Raw genomic sequence first — 20,000 nt, 5'->3', positions numbered from 1 at the left:
ATCGTCCGATAAATGCGTTAAAATGTAATATCGGAAATTATCGTATCGGTTTTTTTTATATCGGTATCGTTTTTTGTTTTTTTTATTAGTTTTTTTTTTAAATTAAATCAACATAAAAACACAAGATACACTTACAATTAGTGCACCAACCAAAAAACCTCCCTCCCCTATTCACACTCATTCACACAAAAGGGTTGTTTCTTTCTGTTATTAATATTGTGGTTCCTACATTATATATGAATATATATCAATACAGTCTGCAAGGGATACAGTCCGTAAGCACACATGGTTGTGCGTGCTGCTGCTCCACTAATAGTACTAACCTTTAACACTTCATTGTACTCATTTTCATTCATTACTAGTTTCTATGTAACTGTTTTTATATTGTTTTACTTTCTTTTTTATTCAAGAATTTTTTTTAAATTTATATATCTTATTTTATAAAAAAAATTTAAAAGTATCTTATCTTCACCATACCTGGTTGTCCAAATTAGGCATAATAATAATGTGTTAATTCCACGACTGTATATATCGGTCGATATCGGTTGATATGGGTAATTAAAGAGTTGGACAATATCAGAATATCGGATATCGGCAAAAAGCCATTATCGGACATCCCTACTAAAAACTAAGGATCTACAGAGTATCGACCGGGCCGATTATCAGCCACAATATTTAGCATTTTATGTTCGTCGATATCAGTCCATCGCCAGTCAGGCATTTAAAAAATAAGACCTAAAAATGATGGATCATCAATCTTCACCAAGACGTCACTTTGGTCACTTGATTGACTTACTTGTGAGATGACGCTGGCTGCTGCCAGATCATTAAGAAAAAACGACCGACAGGAAGGCGAGAAACACTTTTTATTTCAACAGACTCTCGCCTGCCGTACCTGCTGTCAAAACTCTGCACACTTCCTGTCTTCACAATAAAAGCGCTGCTTCATCCTGCCTGCGCTAACAAAATAAGAGTCTCAGAAAGCTAGCGCACGGTTGCCGCCAATGTATTTCTTGTAAAGTGTATAAAAAGGAGTATGGAAGCTGGACAAATAAGATGGCAAAAAGCAAGCACTTTCATGTGGTGTTGGACAGAAAGGAGGACTTTTTTTCTCCTCCATTTGAAAATGTGGAGGTTATCATCACTACTGTCGGATTCCGATCAATGCAAGTCATCACAATCACACCAACTTATATTCTTGTCTTCATGAAAGAAAGGAATGTTAAACATGCTTGTATTATCATTAAACACCTTTAACTTGTTAACCTCTCTTTCCTAAATAAATAAATATACATTATATATATATATATATATATATATATATATATGATGTATATTGATACCCACTTTGGTCAATGTAAAAGTAGCGCGCCTGATATACACATACAGTATGATACCAGTATTAAGTTGGTTCCACTGTATCTGCCTAACTTATTTTGAACTTCGATGTACGAAACCAAATCGGTTCTTGAACAAGGTTTGTAAATAGAAAAGTTTGTTTAATGAAGCAGATTTCTCCATAAGAAACAATGTACAAAAGCCAAAAGCCGTGAAGTTGTCACGTTGTGTAAATGGTAAATAAAAAGAGAATACAACAAATCCTTTTCAACTTATATTCAATTGAATAGACTGCAAAGACAAGATATTTCATGTTCACACTGAGAAACTTGTATTTTTTTGCAAATAATCAACTTAGAATTTAATGGCAGCAACACATTGCAAAAAAGTTGTCAGAGGGGCATTTTTACCAGTGTGTTACATGGCCTTTCCTTTTAACAACACTCAGTAAAGGTTTGGGAACTGAGGAGACACATTTTTGAAGTGGAATTCTTTCCCATTCTTGCTTGATGTACAGCTTAAGTTGTTCAACAGTCTCCCTTCTCATATTTTAGCCTTCACACATTTTCAATGTCTGGACTACAGGCAGGCCAGTCTAGTACCCGCACTCTTTTACTATGAAGCCACGCTGTTGCAACACCTGGCTTGGCATTGTCTTGCTGAAATAAGCAGGGGCGTCCATGATAACGTTGCTTGGATGGCAACATATGTTGCTCCAAAAGCTGTATGTACCTTTCAGCATTAATGTTGCCTTCACAGATGTGTAAGTTACCCATGTCTTGGCCACTAATACACCCCCATACCATCACACATGCTGCCTTTTACACTTTGACCCTCGGGCCCAGCGAAGCATTTCTGGGTGTTGTTGATAAATGGCTTTGGCTTTGCATAGTAGAGTTTTAACTTGCACTTACAGGTGTAGCGACCAACAGTGGTTTTCTGAAGTGTTCCTGAGCTGTTGTGGTGATATCCTTTACACACTGATGTCGCGTTTTGATGCAGTACCGCCTGAGGGATCCAAGGTCCGTAATATCATGGCTTATGTGCAGTGATTTTTCCTGATTTTTGTAACCTTTTGATGATATTACGGAGCGTAGATGGTGAAATCCCTAAATTCCTTGCAATAGCTGCTTGAGAAATGTTGTTCTTCAACAATTTGCTCAGGCATTTGTTGACAAAGTGGTGACCCTCGACCCCGTCCTTGTTTGTGAATGATTGAGCATTTCATGGAAGCTGCTTTTATACCCAATCATGGCACCCACCTGTTCCCAATTAGCCTGTTCACCTGTGGGATGTTCCAAATAAGTCTTTGACGAGCATTCCTCAACTTTCTCAGTCTTTTTTGCCACTTGTGCCAGCTTTTTTGAAACATTTTGCAGACATCAAATTCCAAATGAGCTAATATTTGCAAAAAATAACATTTTCCAGTTGTCTTTGCAGTCTATTCAATTGAATATAAGTTGAAAAGGATTTGTTGTATTCTCTTTTTATTTACCATTTACACAACGTGACAACTTCACTGCTTTTGGGGTTCGTAATTGACCAATCTAAGTCTGCGAGCATGAACTGATGAAGAAGAAAAAAAAGCTAAACACAGATATATTTAAAGATGACATTTTGTGTTACAGGTGACTAAGTATATTCTTATTCATCAGTTTAAAACATTCAACTTTTTTCATTATGTTCTGATTTGTTTGCTCTTTTTCTTACATTTTTACTGTTGTTTTTTTTAAAATAGATATGTTATTTGAAAACACAAAACTTTTATGTTAGGTATATTTGCACAAAGTATCGCCGATACCAGCCTGAATTTCGGAAAGAAAATCAGTGGTATCGCACATCACTCATAATGTGTGCCCTGTAAGCTACTATCAATAACTTCCATTAAGGCAGTACAATTGTATTTGTTCTGGTATTAGAACAGGGGTGTCAAAGTCATCTTAGCTCAGGGGTCACATGGAGAAAAACCTATTCTCACGCAGGCCGGACTGGTAAAATCATGGCATGATAACTTAAAACTAAAGACAACTTTTAGATTGTTTTCTTTGTCTTACTTTGGCCAAAAATAGAACAAGCACATTCTTAAAATGTACACATTGCAAATAATCTTGACAAAACACTTCAAGTCAGTTGAAACTTCTGACAGAAAAATGTGTGCGGTTTCAAAAAACACCATAAAAGAACACAACAAACTTAGACTGTGGTTTTACAAAGCCATTACACTTGAATCACTTCCTGTTTAGCATTGCCATGTTGGCAGTTCACCATTAAAAATGTTTGGAAAGGCAATCGAGTGTTCCCTCAAACCGCCGCATTGGTGACATCCACAACTGCCACAACACATTCATTTGTCATTATTCAAATATTACACTTATAATCAAAACAAAAAACGACACCATAATAGCCAAATGAAAAGGTAACATAAGTACAAACTTAACCAATGTGAACATGGTAGATTTAAGCATGAAATAAAACACATTTGTACAATGGAGTTCAGGGTGCACATCGTGCCGTCAACCAATTGCGAGCTCTGTACACAACTCTAACTACTTCAAAGATGACGGTCAAGTTGACTTAAGTCTTTGCATCTTATCTTTCACGTTGGACACCCCTGTATTAGACAGTAGTTGTTTAATAGTTCACACCCTTTCTGCTCAGGACAGTGAAAACGCACTCAAGCCTTGACAAGTACTGCGGTAACAAGACTAAAATTGTACCTGCGTCCACAAAGAGCTGTGTGACTCCTGGTCCAGAGGCTGTGAATGTCATGGCATGATGATAACACAGCAGCACAGGGCTCATGGCCAGCCACGCCGATACATGCGCAGCGGGGCCAGAAGTTGATACCAGTGCCCTCCCATGGACTCCTTTAAAACCTAAATCATATAAAACAACAGTGTTAGTAAACATTGCTGTAAGAGAGACTTGAAAGACTAGGACACTTGTTGGAAATATCTAAAACAGATCTTTATGCTCTGATATCGATCCTCAAATCAAAATATGGATACTGTTTATACTTTAGTTCAGGGTTGTTTGAACTTTTTCACCAAGGGCCACAAACTGAAAAGTCTAAGTATGCGGGGCCATGTTCAAATTGTTTAGTTTTTTTTAACGCTGAAAACAAAATATTGTGCCAGTTTTGTATTATAGGGAACTAAATATTATTATTATTATTAATTAGAACATTTCAGCTTTTTTCTCATGACATACTTTACATTATTTTGCTATTTTTTCTTGCACTTGTACTGTTGTTTTTTCCCCTCGTAAGAATAGAATAAAACTAATAAAATGACTATGTACCTGCGCAAATTAGTGTGTCAAAAATTCTGCCAGTACAAAAATATTAATGTTCACATTTAACAATGTTGATTATGCTTTTTGTAATTTTTCAAATTAATTCATAAGTTAGTTAATTAAAAAATACAATATTACTAACTAAACTTTGTTTATATTTTATTTGTCTTTGGAGAGCTTCTAATATTTTAGATCAGGGGTGTCTAAACTTTTTCACCAAACTTTTTCAGTCAAATATGGGGAGGCCATTTTGATATTTTTAAAACAATGCTAAGAACACACACACACACACACGCACACATATACTGTACACACATACATACTGTACACCCGTACATATGTACATACACACGTACACAAAAAACACACACACACATAAATACATATATATACACACACACACACACACACACACACATACATATATACTGTACACACATACATATGTACATACACACGTACACAAAAAACACACACACATTAATACATACACACACACACACACACACATACATATACACACACACACACACACAGTACATACAAAAACACACACGCATATACATACACACACACACACATATATATATACAGACACACACACACACACACAAACATACATACATAAACAAACACACACACACACATACATATATACATATATACATACATACACACATAAATACATATATACACACACACATACATATATACTGTACACACATACATATGTACATACACACGTACACAAAAAACACACACACATTAATACATACACACACACACATATACATATACACACACACACACACACAGTACATACAAAAACACACACGCATATACGTACACACACACACATATATATATATATACAGACACACACACACACACAAACATACATACATAAACAAACACACACACACACACAAACATATACATAAACACATACATATATACAAAACACACACACACATACACATATATATATATATATATTTATATACATACATACACACCCACATACATATATACAAACACACATATATACATACACACCCACACACATACATACACATGTTACAGGTGACTAAAGTATATTAATTAGGTTTGGGTTTTTTTATCAGCTTTTTCTCATTAAATTCCGATTAGACACGTTAGGTATATTTGTATCGGTATCGGCTCGGCATCGCCAATACAGCCTGAACGTGCCTCGGTATCGGCTCGGAAAGGACACACAATGAGTAGAATCGCACATAAGTGAAATAAAAAGTTACCTGTGAAATCTCCTTGATATCCATCTTCAGTGTCGGCCACACTCTGCTGCCTGCTCACCTTGCCGGCAGTCCACGTCCACGTCCACGTCCACGGAGGCCAGGTGTTCGCGTCGTCTTTGCTGGTCCTGGACTTTGGAGCGTGTCCCAGGTGAGGCGCTCCATCCACCATGTTTCTCTGGCTCAATTGTTCCGACTCCTGGGTTCCCCGCGGTGCTGGGGGTATGGACCCGCTGAGGCGGAAGACATAAATGGTAACTATATATAAAAACAAAGCGGACTTATTAATGTTTTCTTTACAAAACATCGCCAGTTTGTTGACGCTGTAGCTTAGCTTAGCTTAGTTTAGACTCGTGCGTCTCGTGCAGGTGAGGCTAATTAAAGAGCCCGCCTCAACCAATCAGGGGAGGTGATACTTGGAAGGGGGCGTCGTCTGCTGATGACGTCATAATCAATTGACGTTGCACACATTGACAACCATAGACGGGGGTCGGCAACCCGCGGCTCTAGCGCCGCCCTAGTGGCTCTCTGGAGATTTTTCAAAAATGTATGAAGAATGGAAAATGATGAGGGGGAAAAAAATCTATTTTTTTGTTTTAGTATGGTTTCTGTAGGAGGACAAACATGACACAAACCTCCCTAATTGTTATAAATCACACTGTTTGTATTAAACATGCTTCACTGATTCGAGTATTTGGCGAGCGCCGTTTTGTCCTACTTATTTTGGCGGTCCTTGAACTCACCGTATAGTTTGTTTACATTTATAACTTTCTCCGACTTTCTAGGCCGTGTTTTATGCCACTTCTTTTTCGGTCTCATTTTGTCCACCACACTTTTAACGTTGTGCATGAGTGCACAAAGGTGAGTTTTGTTGATGTTATTGACTTGTGTGGAGTGCTAATCAGACATATTTGGTCACTGCATGACCGCAAGCTAATCGATGCTAACATGCTATTTAGGCTAGCGATATGTACATATTGCATCATTATGCCTCATTTGTAGCTATATTTGAGCTCATTTAGTTTCCTTTAAGTCCTCTTAGTTAAATTTATATCTCATGACACATGTAATATTTTTTGCGGCTCCAGACAGATTTGTTTTTGTATTTTTGGTCCAATATGGCTCTTTCAACATTTTGGGTTGCCGACCCCTGTTCTAAGGGTACGCAGCATGGAGCGCTACTGCCTACTGGCGCTGACGAGACGCGGGGCCGCCATCTTGGAGTGGTGATCCGCTCCACCCAGTGCAATTAATTTGGCAGGAGCAATTAACTGTCATTCATCTTACCTCACTGAATACCACTGATTTTCACGCCGTTTTTTGTCATATGTGTAGCTATGATAAAGTACACATGTTTTATTATTCATAGTTTACTTAATAGTAATAGAATATTCTTATATGCTATAAGTGACCAGACGTCCCAGTTTAAAACTGGGAATATAATCCCAGAGAAGGGGAAAAAAACGGTCAGCTATTTTTAAGTTGAATAAACAATATGATGAGGTTATATATACATACTACATAAACAATGTATGAATACATTAGATATCTATACATCTTATAGACTGTATCTCTGTTGCTGCAGCAGCAGAGAGTTTATTCTGTCTTGACACTTTGTATTGATATTTTGTATTACATTCTTCCCTTAAATCAGGGGTGTCAAACTCAAATAAAGCGTGGGACAAAATGTAAAACTGAACAAAGGTTGAACAAATTAACGTTTTAATAGGGACCCAAACAAGCATTGAATATTGAACAAGCAAGGCTTATATAACTTTATAGTGACATGCAAAATCCAGTTTCAAATAATAATAATAATAATTAAAAAATATCAATGGCATATCAAATACAATTTCTGGAGAAATAAAAATTTTAGGGTACATGAAACATATGTTTATTATTGTAATTTAGTCCTTAAATAAAATAGTGAACATACTAGACAACTTGTCTTTTAGTAGTAAGTAAACAAACAAAGACTCCTAATTAGTCTGCTGACGTATGCAGTAACATATTGTGTCATTTATACACCTATTATTTTGTACACATTATGAGGGACAAACTGTAAAAATTGATAAATCCACTTGTTCATTTACTGTTAATATCTGCTTATTTTCTGTTTTAACATGTTCTATCTACACTTCTGTTAAAATGTAATAATCACTTATTCTTCTCTTCTTTGATACTTTACATTAGTTTTGGATGATACCACACATTTAGGTATGGATCCGATACCAAGTAGTTACAGGATCATATATTGGTCATATTCAAAGTCCTCATGTGTCTAAGGACGTATTTACTGACTTTATAGACATAATATAAATTTTTTAAAAACGAAAGAAGATGTTGTGATGCCAAAAAATATCGGCGTAATCATAGTAGTATCGACTAGATACGTTCCTGTACTTGATATCATTACAGTGGATGTTTTTAGCAGTGTTTTTTAGCCATTGGGCCGGGGGCCGCCAAAAAAATATCTGTTCCTCTGCTGAAGTCCGTTTGGGCCGCAGCAGGACTCAGTTGTAATACGCTTTTCCGCCACTTGTGGCAGTAGTGACAATATCAAACAGAAGAAGCCTGGAGCTGAAGTCATAGAAACGTTTTTTAAGCGCAAAAATTATGACTAAAGTGGTGAAGCTGTATTTTCATTTGCACTTAAATCGTATTGACAGTTTAGCTAAACATATTCATTATAAAATGTTGTTTATTTATTTTATCACAACATAATTGTATGTAAATGTCAGGTAATTATGAGTCATTTCTTATGCAATATATTTGGTTATTTATTTTTATAATCAGCCTGACCTAAGCCTAAATTTTATGTGTTAAATATATAATCGTCTTTGTGACAAACACATTGTTTCTTATCATTTGACAAGGTTGTAAACTGCAAGTATGTTTGATATAATTATTGAATAGGATTACATTAAGAGTAGGATTTTAAATTTTGAGTGGGCCTCGGGGCCCCTCTGTAGTTGGGCCCCGAGGTCAAAAATGTTAAGATCCCCTGTTCTATAGCGTTACAGATATAACAATTGTAAGCCAAAATGTAAAATCTTAGTTTAAAAAAATCACCGGTGGGGTATATTCCATTAATAATTAGAATTAGAATTTTATTCTGTACAAAACAAAAACATCTTTCAAAAGTATGGACATAAAAATAAACAAAATCTTGTACAAAATTTCCCAAAATAGGCACATAAAACTATATTTTTCAAGGTGTTAAGTGACGGTTGTTTTGTGTATCGGCTCCAAAATGTACATTGAGATTACAAGACATAACTCATTATCTAAAATGCATATACATACACTAAAATAATAATAATAATATTGCCATTCACAGTCTAAAATAAACCATAAAAAGCTGGGGGAAAAAAAAGAAAAAAAAGTTGAATTATTTAACAATTTATTAGTCATAAGAATGTGAGAAAAATGACTTCTTGTATACAAAAACTGAAATAAATCAATACAAACAATACGACTATTATTGTCTAGCTAGTATTTATTAATTTTTTTGTGTTGTGCTTGCACACTTTAACTTCCATAAAATTCTTACAATTCTATAATCCTCATGATGTGCATGTGGTTGGCCTGGCACGGTTCTGGGTTCAAATCTCCACTCAGACCTTTGTTTTATATAAGCCTTGGAAATTGAAAACCGAAGACAACATTTACTTTGAGGCCATCATACTTTTTAAATATTTTTTTTTTAAATGTAAAACCATTTTTAGACTTTTTTAATGACACCTGAATTTAATTTGAAGCATGGGGCGGCCATGGTCCCGGTCCAGCTCGCTCCTAGACCCTCAACAGGATGAGGGGCAGAAAATGAGCGATGTTGAGTGTCAGATTTGTAGTTCAAATCGCGGTAAGGGAGAATAATAGGAGACTAGAAAATTCCCGCGGAAATTTTGATGGGCCTGCTATCTGTGCCTTGGACCTCTGGCCGGGGCTCGTCGGAAGCCGCCATACTTTTAAGATGGTGCCGAGTGTCTGAATCCTTTAGGTGTAACTGTACAAAATGAGCTACAAAGCTATCCTAAAACATTAGGATGATTACATAAAATAGCTAACATTTAGCATGTGTGCTAACATTAGCATGATAACAGTCAGCATGTTTCATTTACCAAGTTATATGACTCTAAGGTGTATGGCTGCGGAAATACATTTAAAAAAGTGTAAAATGAGATGAAAAAGTTAGCATGCTTAAGTTAGCTTGCTAGCATGCTATCGTTTGCATGCTAACAGTTAACAAGTGTCACGTACCAAGTTATATGACTCTGGGGTAAACGGTTGCAAAACTAGCTCAAAAAGTTAGCATGCTAGTGTTAGCATGTTAGCAAGCTAACATGAGCATGATAATAGTTAGCTTGTGTCACATACCAAGTTATATGGGGATTAGAGGGGGGAAAAAAGAGTACAATTAGCTAAAAAAGTTAGCATGCTAACGTTTGCACGTTAACAGTTTACAAGTGTTACGTACCGAGTTATATGACTCGTTAGTAAACGGCTGCAAATTTCACGCAAAAAGTTATCATGCTAATGTTAGCATGCTATCAGTTAGCATGTGTCACATACCAGGTGATATGACTGTAAGGTGTATGGCTGTGTAATTGGAGAGAAAAGAAACGCGGGGACTTTCCGACGGTATAACATGTGAGGGTTTGTTGGCCGGTTGGTCTCGTATTAGACGTAAGAGAAACGTGCACAACTATAATACAAATAATAATAATTACAGTTGAAGTATGAGGAGTAATAATGCAATGCAGCAGGCCCATAATAATAATAATAATAACAGTTGAAGTACGAGGAATAATAATGCAATGCAGCAGGCTCATAATAATAACAGTTGAAGTATGAGGAATAATAATGCAATGCAGCAGGCCCATAATAATAATAATAATAACAGTTGAAGTAGGAGGAATAATAACGGCCATAATAATAATAATAATAATAATAAAACAAGTTGCAGTATGAGGAATAATAATGCAATGCAGCAGGCCCATAATAATAATAATAATAACAACAGTTTAAATAAGAGGAATAATAATGCAATGCAGCAGGCCCATAATAATAATAATAATAATAAAAGTTGAAGTATGAGGAATAATAATGCAATGCAGCAGTCCCATAATAATAACAATAGTAATAATAACAGTTGAAGTATGAGGAATAATAATGCAATGCAGCAGGCCCATGATAATAACACTATTAATAATAACAGTTGAAGTATGAGGAATAATAATACAATCCAGCAGGCCCATACTATATAATTAATAATAATAAAAGTTTAAGTATGAGGAATAATAATGCAATGTAGCAGCCCCATAATAATATTCATAATAATAATATTAATAATAATAAAGTTGAAGTATGATGAATAATAATGCAATGCAGCAGGCCCATAATAATAATAATAAAAGTTGAAGTATGATGAATAATAATGCAATGCAGCAGGCCCATAATAATAACAATAGTAATAATAACAGTTGAAGTATGAGGAATAATATTGCAATGCAACAGGCCCATAATAATGTTAATAATAATAATAAAAGTTTTAAGTATGAGGAATAATAATGCAATGCAACAGGCCCATAATAATATCAATAATAATAATGACAGTTGAAGTATGAGGAATAATAATGCAATGCAACAGGCCCATATTAATATTAATATTAATAATAATAATAATTACAGTTGAAGTATGAGGAATAATAGTGCAATGCAACAGGCCCATAATGATATTAATATTGATAATAATAATAATGACAGTTGAAGTATGAGGAATAATAATGCAATGCAACAGGCCCATAATAATATTAATATTAATAATAATAATACTAATGACAGTTGAAGTATGAGGAATAATAATGCAATGCAACAGGCCCATAATAATATTAATAATAATAATAATGACAGTTGAAGTATGAGGACTAATAATGCAATGCAGCAGGCCCATAATAATATTAATATTAATAATAATAATAATGACAGTTGAAGTATGAGGAATAATAATGCAATGCAGCAGGCCCATAATAATATTAATATTAATAATAATAATAATGACAGTTGAAGTATGAGGAATAATAATGCAATGCAACAGGCCCATAATAATATTAATATTAATAATAATAATAATGACAGTTGAAGTATGAGGACTAATAATGCAATGCAGCAGGCCCATAATAATATTAATATTAATAATAATAATAATGACAGTTGAAGTATGAGGAATAATAATGCAATGCAGCAGGCCCATAATAATAATATTAATAATAATAATAATAATGTCAGTTGAAGTATGAGGACTAATAATGCAATGCAGAAGGCCCATAATAATAATATTAATAATAATAATAATGTCAGTTGAAGTATGAGGACTAATAATGCAATGCAGCAGGCCCATAATAATAATATTAATAATAATAATAATAATGTCAGTTGAAGTATGAGGACTAATAATGCAATGCAGCAGGCCCATAATAATAATATTAATAATAAAAATAATGTCAGTTGAAGTATGAGGACTAATAATGCAATGCAGCAGGCCCATAATAAGAACAAAGGGGTACTACAGTCAAAGTGTGCATGCTAGGTGCACTCAGTGGTCACACGTCATCCCATGAGTCCACTATGTGCTGGGAAGGGACTTTCTCCAGATGTGAGCTGCAGTGTCTGGAGGACCTCTGGAATTCATCTGGAATGTTCTGAGCGCTGCTGAAATGTTTGATGGCTGTGGAAATGGATTGGAGGCGCTTTCAGAGCAAGGAAGAAAAGAGGAATAGTATGCTTGCCAAGACTTGGGCTTGTGGGGGGGAGAGCACATTGTGACCTGACTGGTGTGAACTCAACACACCAGGACAGATCTGGCCCGACACATCATTTAATGTGGCTCGTCATGTAGCTTACCACTTAATCCATTATTATTATTATTATTATTTATTGTGGCCCACCAAGTCATTCAATGTGGTCTGTCACGTCATGTATCTTACCACTTAATCCATTATTATTATTATTATTTATTGTGGCCCACCAAGTCATTCAATGTGGTCTGTCACGTCATGTATCTTACCACTTAATCCATTATTATTATTATTATTTATTGTGGCCCACCAAGTCATTCAATGTGGTCTGTCACGTCATGTATTTTACCACTTAATCCATTATTATTATTATTATTTATTGTGGCCCACCAAGTCATTCAACGTGGTCCATCACGTCATGTAGTTTACCACTTAATCCATTATTATTATTATTATTTATTGTGGCCCACCAAGTCATTCAATGTGGTCTGTCACGTCATGTAGTTTACCACTTAATCCATTATTATTATTATTATTTATTGTGGCCCACCAAGTCATTCAATGTGGTCCGTCACGTCATGTAGTTTACCACTTAATCCATTATTATTATTATTATTATTATTAATTATTGTGGCCTACCAAGTCATTCAATGTGGTCTGTCACGTCATGTAGTTTACCACTTAATCCATTATTATTATTATTATTTATTGTGGCCCACCAAGTCATTCAATGTGGTCCGTCATGTCATGTAGCTTACCACTTAATCCATTATTATTATTATTATTTATTGTGGCCCACCAAGTCATTCAATGTGGTCCGTCACGTCATGTAGCTTACCACTTAATCCATTATTATTATGATTATTATTATTATTATTATTCCATGTGGCTCGTCACCCTATCTAATGTTTTTTTCACGTCATGTAGTTTACCACCTAATCTCTTATTATTATTATTATTATTATTATTTAATGTTTTGTACATCATTTCATTCAATGTGGTCTATCAAGTCTTTTAAGGTGGCCCATCATTTCATTCAATGTGGTCCATCCAGTCTTTTAATGTGGTCCATCATGTCTTTCAAGGTGGTCCATCAAGTCTTTTAATGTGGCCCATCATTTCATTCAATGTGGTCCATCCAGTCTTTTAAGGTGGTCCATCAAGTCTTTTAAGGTGGCCCATCATTTCATTCAATGTGGTCCATCCAGTCTTTTAATGTGGTCCATCATGTCTTTTAATGTGGCCCATCATTTCATTCAATGTGGTCCATCCAGTCTTTTAATGTGGTCCATCATGTCTTTTAATGTGGTCCATCATGTCTTTTAATGTGGCCCATAATTTCATTCAATGTGGTCCATCAAGTCTTTTAATGTGGCCCATCATTTCATTCAATGTGGTCTATCAAGTCTTTTAATCTGGCCCATAATTTCATTCAATGTGGTCCATCAAGTCTTTTAATCTGGCCCATCATTTCATTCAATGTGGTCCATCATGTTTTTTAATGTGGCCCATCATTTCATTCAATGTGGTCCATCAAGTCTTTTAACGTGGTCCATCAAGTCTTTTAATGTGGCCCATCATTTCATTCAATGTGGTCCATCAAGTCTTTTAAGGTGGTCCATCATGTCTTTTAATGTGGCCCATCATCACATTCAATGTGGTCCATCAAGTCTTTTAATGTAGCCCATCATTTCATTCAATGTGGTCTCTCAAGTCTTTTAATGTGGCCCATCATTTCATTCAATGTGGTCCATCCAGTCTTTTAATGTGGTCCATCATGTCTTTTAATGTGGCCCATCATTTCATTCAATGTGGTCCATCATGTCTTTTAAGGTGGTCCATCATGTCTTTTAATGTGGCCCATCATCACATTCAATGTGGTCCATCAAGTCTTTTAATGTAGCCCATCATTTCATTCAATGTGGTCTCTCAAGTCTTTTAATGTGGCCCATCATTTCATTCAATGTGGTCCATCCAGTATTTTAATGTGGTCCATCATGTCTTTTAAAGTGGCCCATCATTTCATTCAATGTGGTCCATCATGTCTTTTAAGGTGGTCCTTCAAGTCTTTTAAGGTGGCCCATCATTTCATTCAATGTGGTCTCTCAAGTCTTTTAATGTGGCCCATCATTTCATTCAATGTGGTCCATCAAGTCTTTTAATGTGGTCCTTCAAGTCTTTTAAAGTGGCCCATCATTTCATTCAATGTGGTCCATCAAGTCTTTTAAGGTGGCCCATCATTTCATTCAGTGTGGTCCATCATGTCTTTTTATGTGGTCCATCATGTCTTTTAAGGTGGCCCATCATTTCATTCAATGTGGTCCATTAAGTCTTTTAATGTGGCCCATCATTTCATTCAATGTGGTCCATCATGTCTTTTAATGTGGTCCATCCTGTCTTTTAATGTGGCCCATCATTTCATTCAATGTGGTCCATCATGTCTTTTAATGTGGCCCATCATTTCATTCAATGTGGTCCATTAAGTCTTTTAATGTGGCCCATCATTTCATTCAATGTGGTCCATCATGTCTTTTAATGTGGCCCATCATTTCATTCAATGTGGTCCATCATGTCTTTTAATGTGGCCCATCATTTCATTCAATGTGGTCCATCAAGTCTTTGAATGTGTTGTTTGTAGCTCGCAGCTAGCTGGGCTAACGCTAACAGGCTACTAAATGCTAGGTGTGAAACAGAATCAAAGTTAGCATTGGTAGAACGCTGTGAACACACCAACATGTACCAGGTGATGGCGTTAAAGGTCATGTTGGATGGTCTCCCGTCTTTATCAGCTCACTGATCCCACTTTATGACCACGACTGTGGCAGTTAGTGAGAACCGACTTCAACAAAACAACAGAACTTTAGCGCAGAGTCGTGTAAATAAGCTACTCAGAGTCCTGCAAGAATGCATTGCCTCAAACAAATCCAGTTTCCGGGTAAAGTTGCTCACTTACACAGATGAGGGCGTGGCCTGTGTGGAGGGCGTGGCCTGTGTCCAAGCAGAGGAAGTCGTCATCATCTTGGTGGCACAAACAGCAGTACAAAGACGCCATTGTTGGACTGGGATCAGGAAGTTCTACCGCGTCCTTCTGGGGCCCCAGGAGGCCTGAGGGCAGAGATGAGCCGCTTTCAAAACATGCTTTTGTCCCCAGAAGAAGAGCCCGCACACACCTGAGCTGTCCTCACAGGTAGTGACGGCCTTTGCAGACAAGTGATCCTGTCGAAACATGGCCGCTACATTTGTGTGTATCACTAATGAGACAAGCAGCTGTTGCCTCTCACACACATTCTTGGATTTCTTACCTTCTTGAGACCTCTGAGAAAAATGCCTACCTCTTTAGGACCACCCTTTTACAACATGAATAATATATACATACCATGCACGTATAAAAAAGCTTGTTGTGAAAAATTTGTTGGAATTTCACAAGAAAAAGGTCACAATTTCACAAGAAACACTTAGAATGTTGGCAGTATTATAATAAAAGTTGTCATTTTACTCAACGCAAGCCCAAATTTGACAAGAAAAACTGAACATTTGTGCAAAATTATGATAAAAGTTGGAATTTTACTCAATAACAGTCACAATTTTACAAGAAAAAGCCTAACATTTTGGCAATTTTATGAAAAGAGTCGTAATTTTACTCGACACAAGTCACAATTTTATAAGAAAACTTTAAAATGTTGGCAACATTATAATAATAATTGGAATTTTACTTGGCAAAACCGTGACAAAAGTCATCATTTTACTCAAAAAAAGGCACTATTTTACAAGAAGAACAAAAAAAGTTGGCAGTATTGTGATAAAGGTCGGAATTTTATACGACAAAATGTCACCATTTTGCATTAAAAAGTAATAATTTTACAAGAAAATATTGCAATGTTACAGAAACAGAACGAATTTGAGAAATTGTTCCCAATTTTATAAGAAAAAGGTCGACACATTGTGAGAAAAAGACGGCTTTTAGTTCATTTTTTTTCTTGAGAATTTTTTGTTTGTAATTGGTTTTTAATCTTCATTATTTACTTCAAGTTATTACAGTATATCTCTATATACATATTTATTTATTTTTTAATTACATTTTGGCCAAAGGGGGCGCATTTCAACATCTTACACACACTTGTTATTTCATATGTTGACCAGAGGGGGAGCACTTTTAAAAGCGACACACAGTCAATTTGACAAATCCCTCCTTTTTGGGACCACCCTCATTTTGATAGATGTCACCAGCAGGGGGTGCAAATGAGACATTCTCTATTAGATGCAATGTTATTGGGACCATGATGATGTCATTACTTGTTCACACCTCCTCATATGGAAGCTACTTTTCCTTCTTCATGTCTCAAAAAGGCTAGAAATACAAGAACACACACACATTCTTGTATTTGTTACCTTCTAGAGAGCTCCGAGAAAAATGCCTCCCTCTTTAGGACCAGCCTTTCTAGATATATAAAGAAGTGTATTTACAACATTAATAATATATACATACTATGCACATATAAAAAAGCTTATTCTGAAATATGAGTTGGAATTTCACAAGAAAAACGTAGAATTTTGGCAGTATTATAATAAAAGTCCTCATTTTACTCAACGCAAGTCAAAATTTGTGCAATATTATGATAGAAGTTGGAATTTTACTCAATAACAGTCACAATCTTACAAGAAAAAGCCTAATATTTTGGCAATTTTATGAAAATAGTCGTCATTTTGCTCGACACAAGTCACAATTTTATGAGAAAACTTTAAAATGTTGGCAACATTATAATAATAATCGGAATATAACTTGGCAAAACCATGACAAAAGTCATCATTTTACTCAAAAAGTGTCACTATATTACAAGAACAACAAAAAAATTGGCAATATGCAGAATTTTATACGACAAATGTCACCATTTTGCATTAAAAAGTAATCATTTTACAAGAAAATATTGCAATGTTACAGAAACAGCAAGAATATGCGAAATCGTTCCCAATTTTATAAGAAAAAAGTCGACACATTGTGAGAAAAAGACGGCTTTTAGTTCATTTATTTTGAGGATTTTTCGTTTGTAATTGGTTTTTAATCTTCATTATTTACTTTGAGTTATTACAGTATGTCTCTATATACGCATTTCAATTTCTTACATATGTTGGCCAGAGGGGGAGCACTTCAAATTTTTACACACACACACTTGTCATTTCATATGTTGACCAGAGGGGGAGCACTTTTAAAAGCCACACACAGTCAATTTGAAAAATACCTCCTTGTTGATTGCTGTATGTCATCACTTGTTCACACCTCCTCATATGGAAGATACTTTTCTTTCTTCATGTCTCAAGAAGGCTAGAAACACAAGAACACACACACACACACACACACTCACACACAGTCCAGCTCGGCACTCAAAGCGTAGGTTAGTAAAGATTAGTAGTCAAGGGGTTACCATGGTAACAGTGCTAGAAGAGGCCACTACAATCACATTTACTAGAACTTGCATTTTTGTGCACACTGACTGAGGTTGCTCACTTAACTCTGCATTTTTAGAAATAATAATAATTTGTATTATTATTATATTATTATTATTTATATTATTAATGGCTGTAATGTTGATGGAAATGAGTGATAATAACAATTATGTCTAGTTTATTTAACCACTGTTTTGTTGGTATTCTCAGCATTATTAATACTGTTGTTATTATTCACAATATTTGTGTGTCTTCTCAACTGTTCAGTTTACTCAGAGTGGTTCTGGGATTGGTTTTGGGATTGGAATTGTATTATTTTGTTGGACCGGTTGATATTCTGTGGGATTTTTGCAAATAAGAGAGAGGAAAAAAGTAATCCTTTTAAATGTGTTTACATCATTAGTGCAGAGTTTGCCATGTTTTGAAGTTTTTGCATTTGGTATGATTATGAAATTAAACAAATGTTGGATTATTTTTATGTTTGACAGTGATTAGCTTTTTTTTTCTTTTACAGGAACATCACACAACATGTTTGCTTTTACGTAATATGTGTGATATTAAATCATGTTTAATATGGCATATTAATCACAATTTTAATTGGATTACCATATTTACCAGACTATAAAATGCTACTTTTTCCCCGAGCTTTGAACACTTCTGTTTATACGAAGGTGCACCTAGTCTATGGACTCCTATCTGTCCACAGGTGTCAAACTCAAGGCCCGGGGGCCAGATCTGGCCCACCACATCATTTTATCTGGCCCACAAACACCTGGAAAAATTTGTCAAAGTACTTCATATTTGTCACTAAATATAATAGATTTTTTTCATTTTGACAGAAAAAATATATGTACTGCTTGAAATTGCATACCTTTTAAGCTTTACTAGTAATCCAATTTGCAACAAATATTACATAATATTATCACACTTTCCAAACACGTTTTTGTCTAAATAAAAATACTTAACTTTACAGCAAACTACCCATCAAATTACCAAAAATGACAATAAATTGTACGTTGTTCTTTACAGCATATTACTGTAAATTGAAAAAAACGACTACTGTTTTTTCGCGTTAAAATTCTGTTGACTGAGCTGCCAGTTTTTGACTGTAAAATCTACGCTTGTTGTTTTTAACGGTGTATTACTGTCAATGGAGAGACGGTACATTTGTTTTTACGGTAGAAAAACTGGCAGCTAAATTGCCAGAATAAAAAAAAAACTTGTACTGTTTTTCCATGAACAATATACCGTATTTTCCGCACTATAAGGCGCACCGGATTACAAGGCGCACCTTCAATGAATGGCCTATTCTAAAAACTTTGTTCATATATAAGGCGCACCTATTTTAAAACTTTGTTCATATATAAGACGCACCTATTTTAAAACTTTGTTCATATATAAGGCGCACCGGATTATAAGGCGCACCTTCAATGAATGGCCTATTTTAAAAACTTTGTTCATATATAAGGCGCACCTATTTTAAAACTTTGTTCATATATAAGGCGCACCGGATTATAAGGCGCACCTTCAATGAATGGCCTATTTTAAAAACTTTGTTCATATATAAGGCGCACCTATTTTAAAACTTTGTTCATATATAAGGCGCACCTATTTTAAAACTTTGTTCATATATAAGGCGCACCGGATTATAAGGCGCACCTTCAATGAATGGCCTATTTTAAAAACTTTGTTCATATATAAGGCGCACCTATTTTAAAACTTTGTTCATATATAAGGCGCACCTATTTTAAAACTTTGTTCATATATAAGGCGCACCGGATTATAAGGCGCACCTTCAATGAATGGCCTATTTTAAAAACTTTGTTCATATATAAGGCGCACATATTTTAAAACT

The 20,000-nt window shown here is 35.3% G+C and overlaps 2 protein-coding genes across 3 annotated transcripts in view; one reads left to right on the top strand and one right to left on the bottom strand.

The window, feature by feature from the left end:
- Window positions 1–6,298, bottom strand: part of LOC133634212 (uncharacterized) — a 39,865-nt gene extending 33,567 nt beyond the window's left edge. The window contains exons 1-2 of the mRNA XM_062027302.1: window positions 5,907–6,298; window positions 4,056–4,214 (exon numbers count right to left, since the gene is read on the bottom strand). Of these exons, the coding sequence (XP_061883286.1) occupies window positions 4,056–4,214; window positions 5,907–6,210 (463 nt within the window). The 5' untranslated portion in view covers window positions 6,211–6,298. The remainder of the gene's footprint in view (window positions 1–4,055; window positions 4,215–5,906) is intronic.
- emp1 (epithelial membrane protein 1) overlaps window positions 5,915–20,000 on the top strand; it is a 38,458-nt gene continuing 24,372 nt past the window's right edge. The window contains exon 1 of one of the 2 annotated variants that reach the window (XM_062027304.1): window positions 5,915–6,054. The gene's annotated coding sequence lies outside the window, so the exon portion shown is untranslated. Of the gene's footprint in view, window positions 6,055–15,752; window positions 15,891–20,000 lie in introns of those variants that run through there. The other variant, XM_062027305.1, reaches the window with a different exon arrangement.

This window comes from Entelurus aequoreus, linkage group LG18 (assembly GCF_033978785.1).
Source record: "Entelurus aequoreus isolate RoL-2023_Sb linkage group LG18, RoL_Eaeq_v1.1, whole genome shotgun sequence".
NCBI classification, from domain to species: domain Eukaryota; kingdom Metazoa; phylum Chordata; class Actinopteri; order Syngnathiformes; family Syngnathidae; genus Entelurus; species Entelurus aequoreus.
Note: the sequence above shows the minus strand (reverse complement) of the source record. Positions and strands in the feature narration are given on the sequence as shown.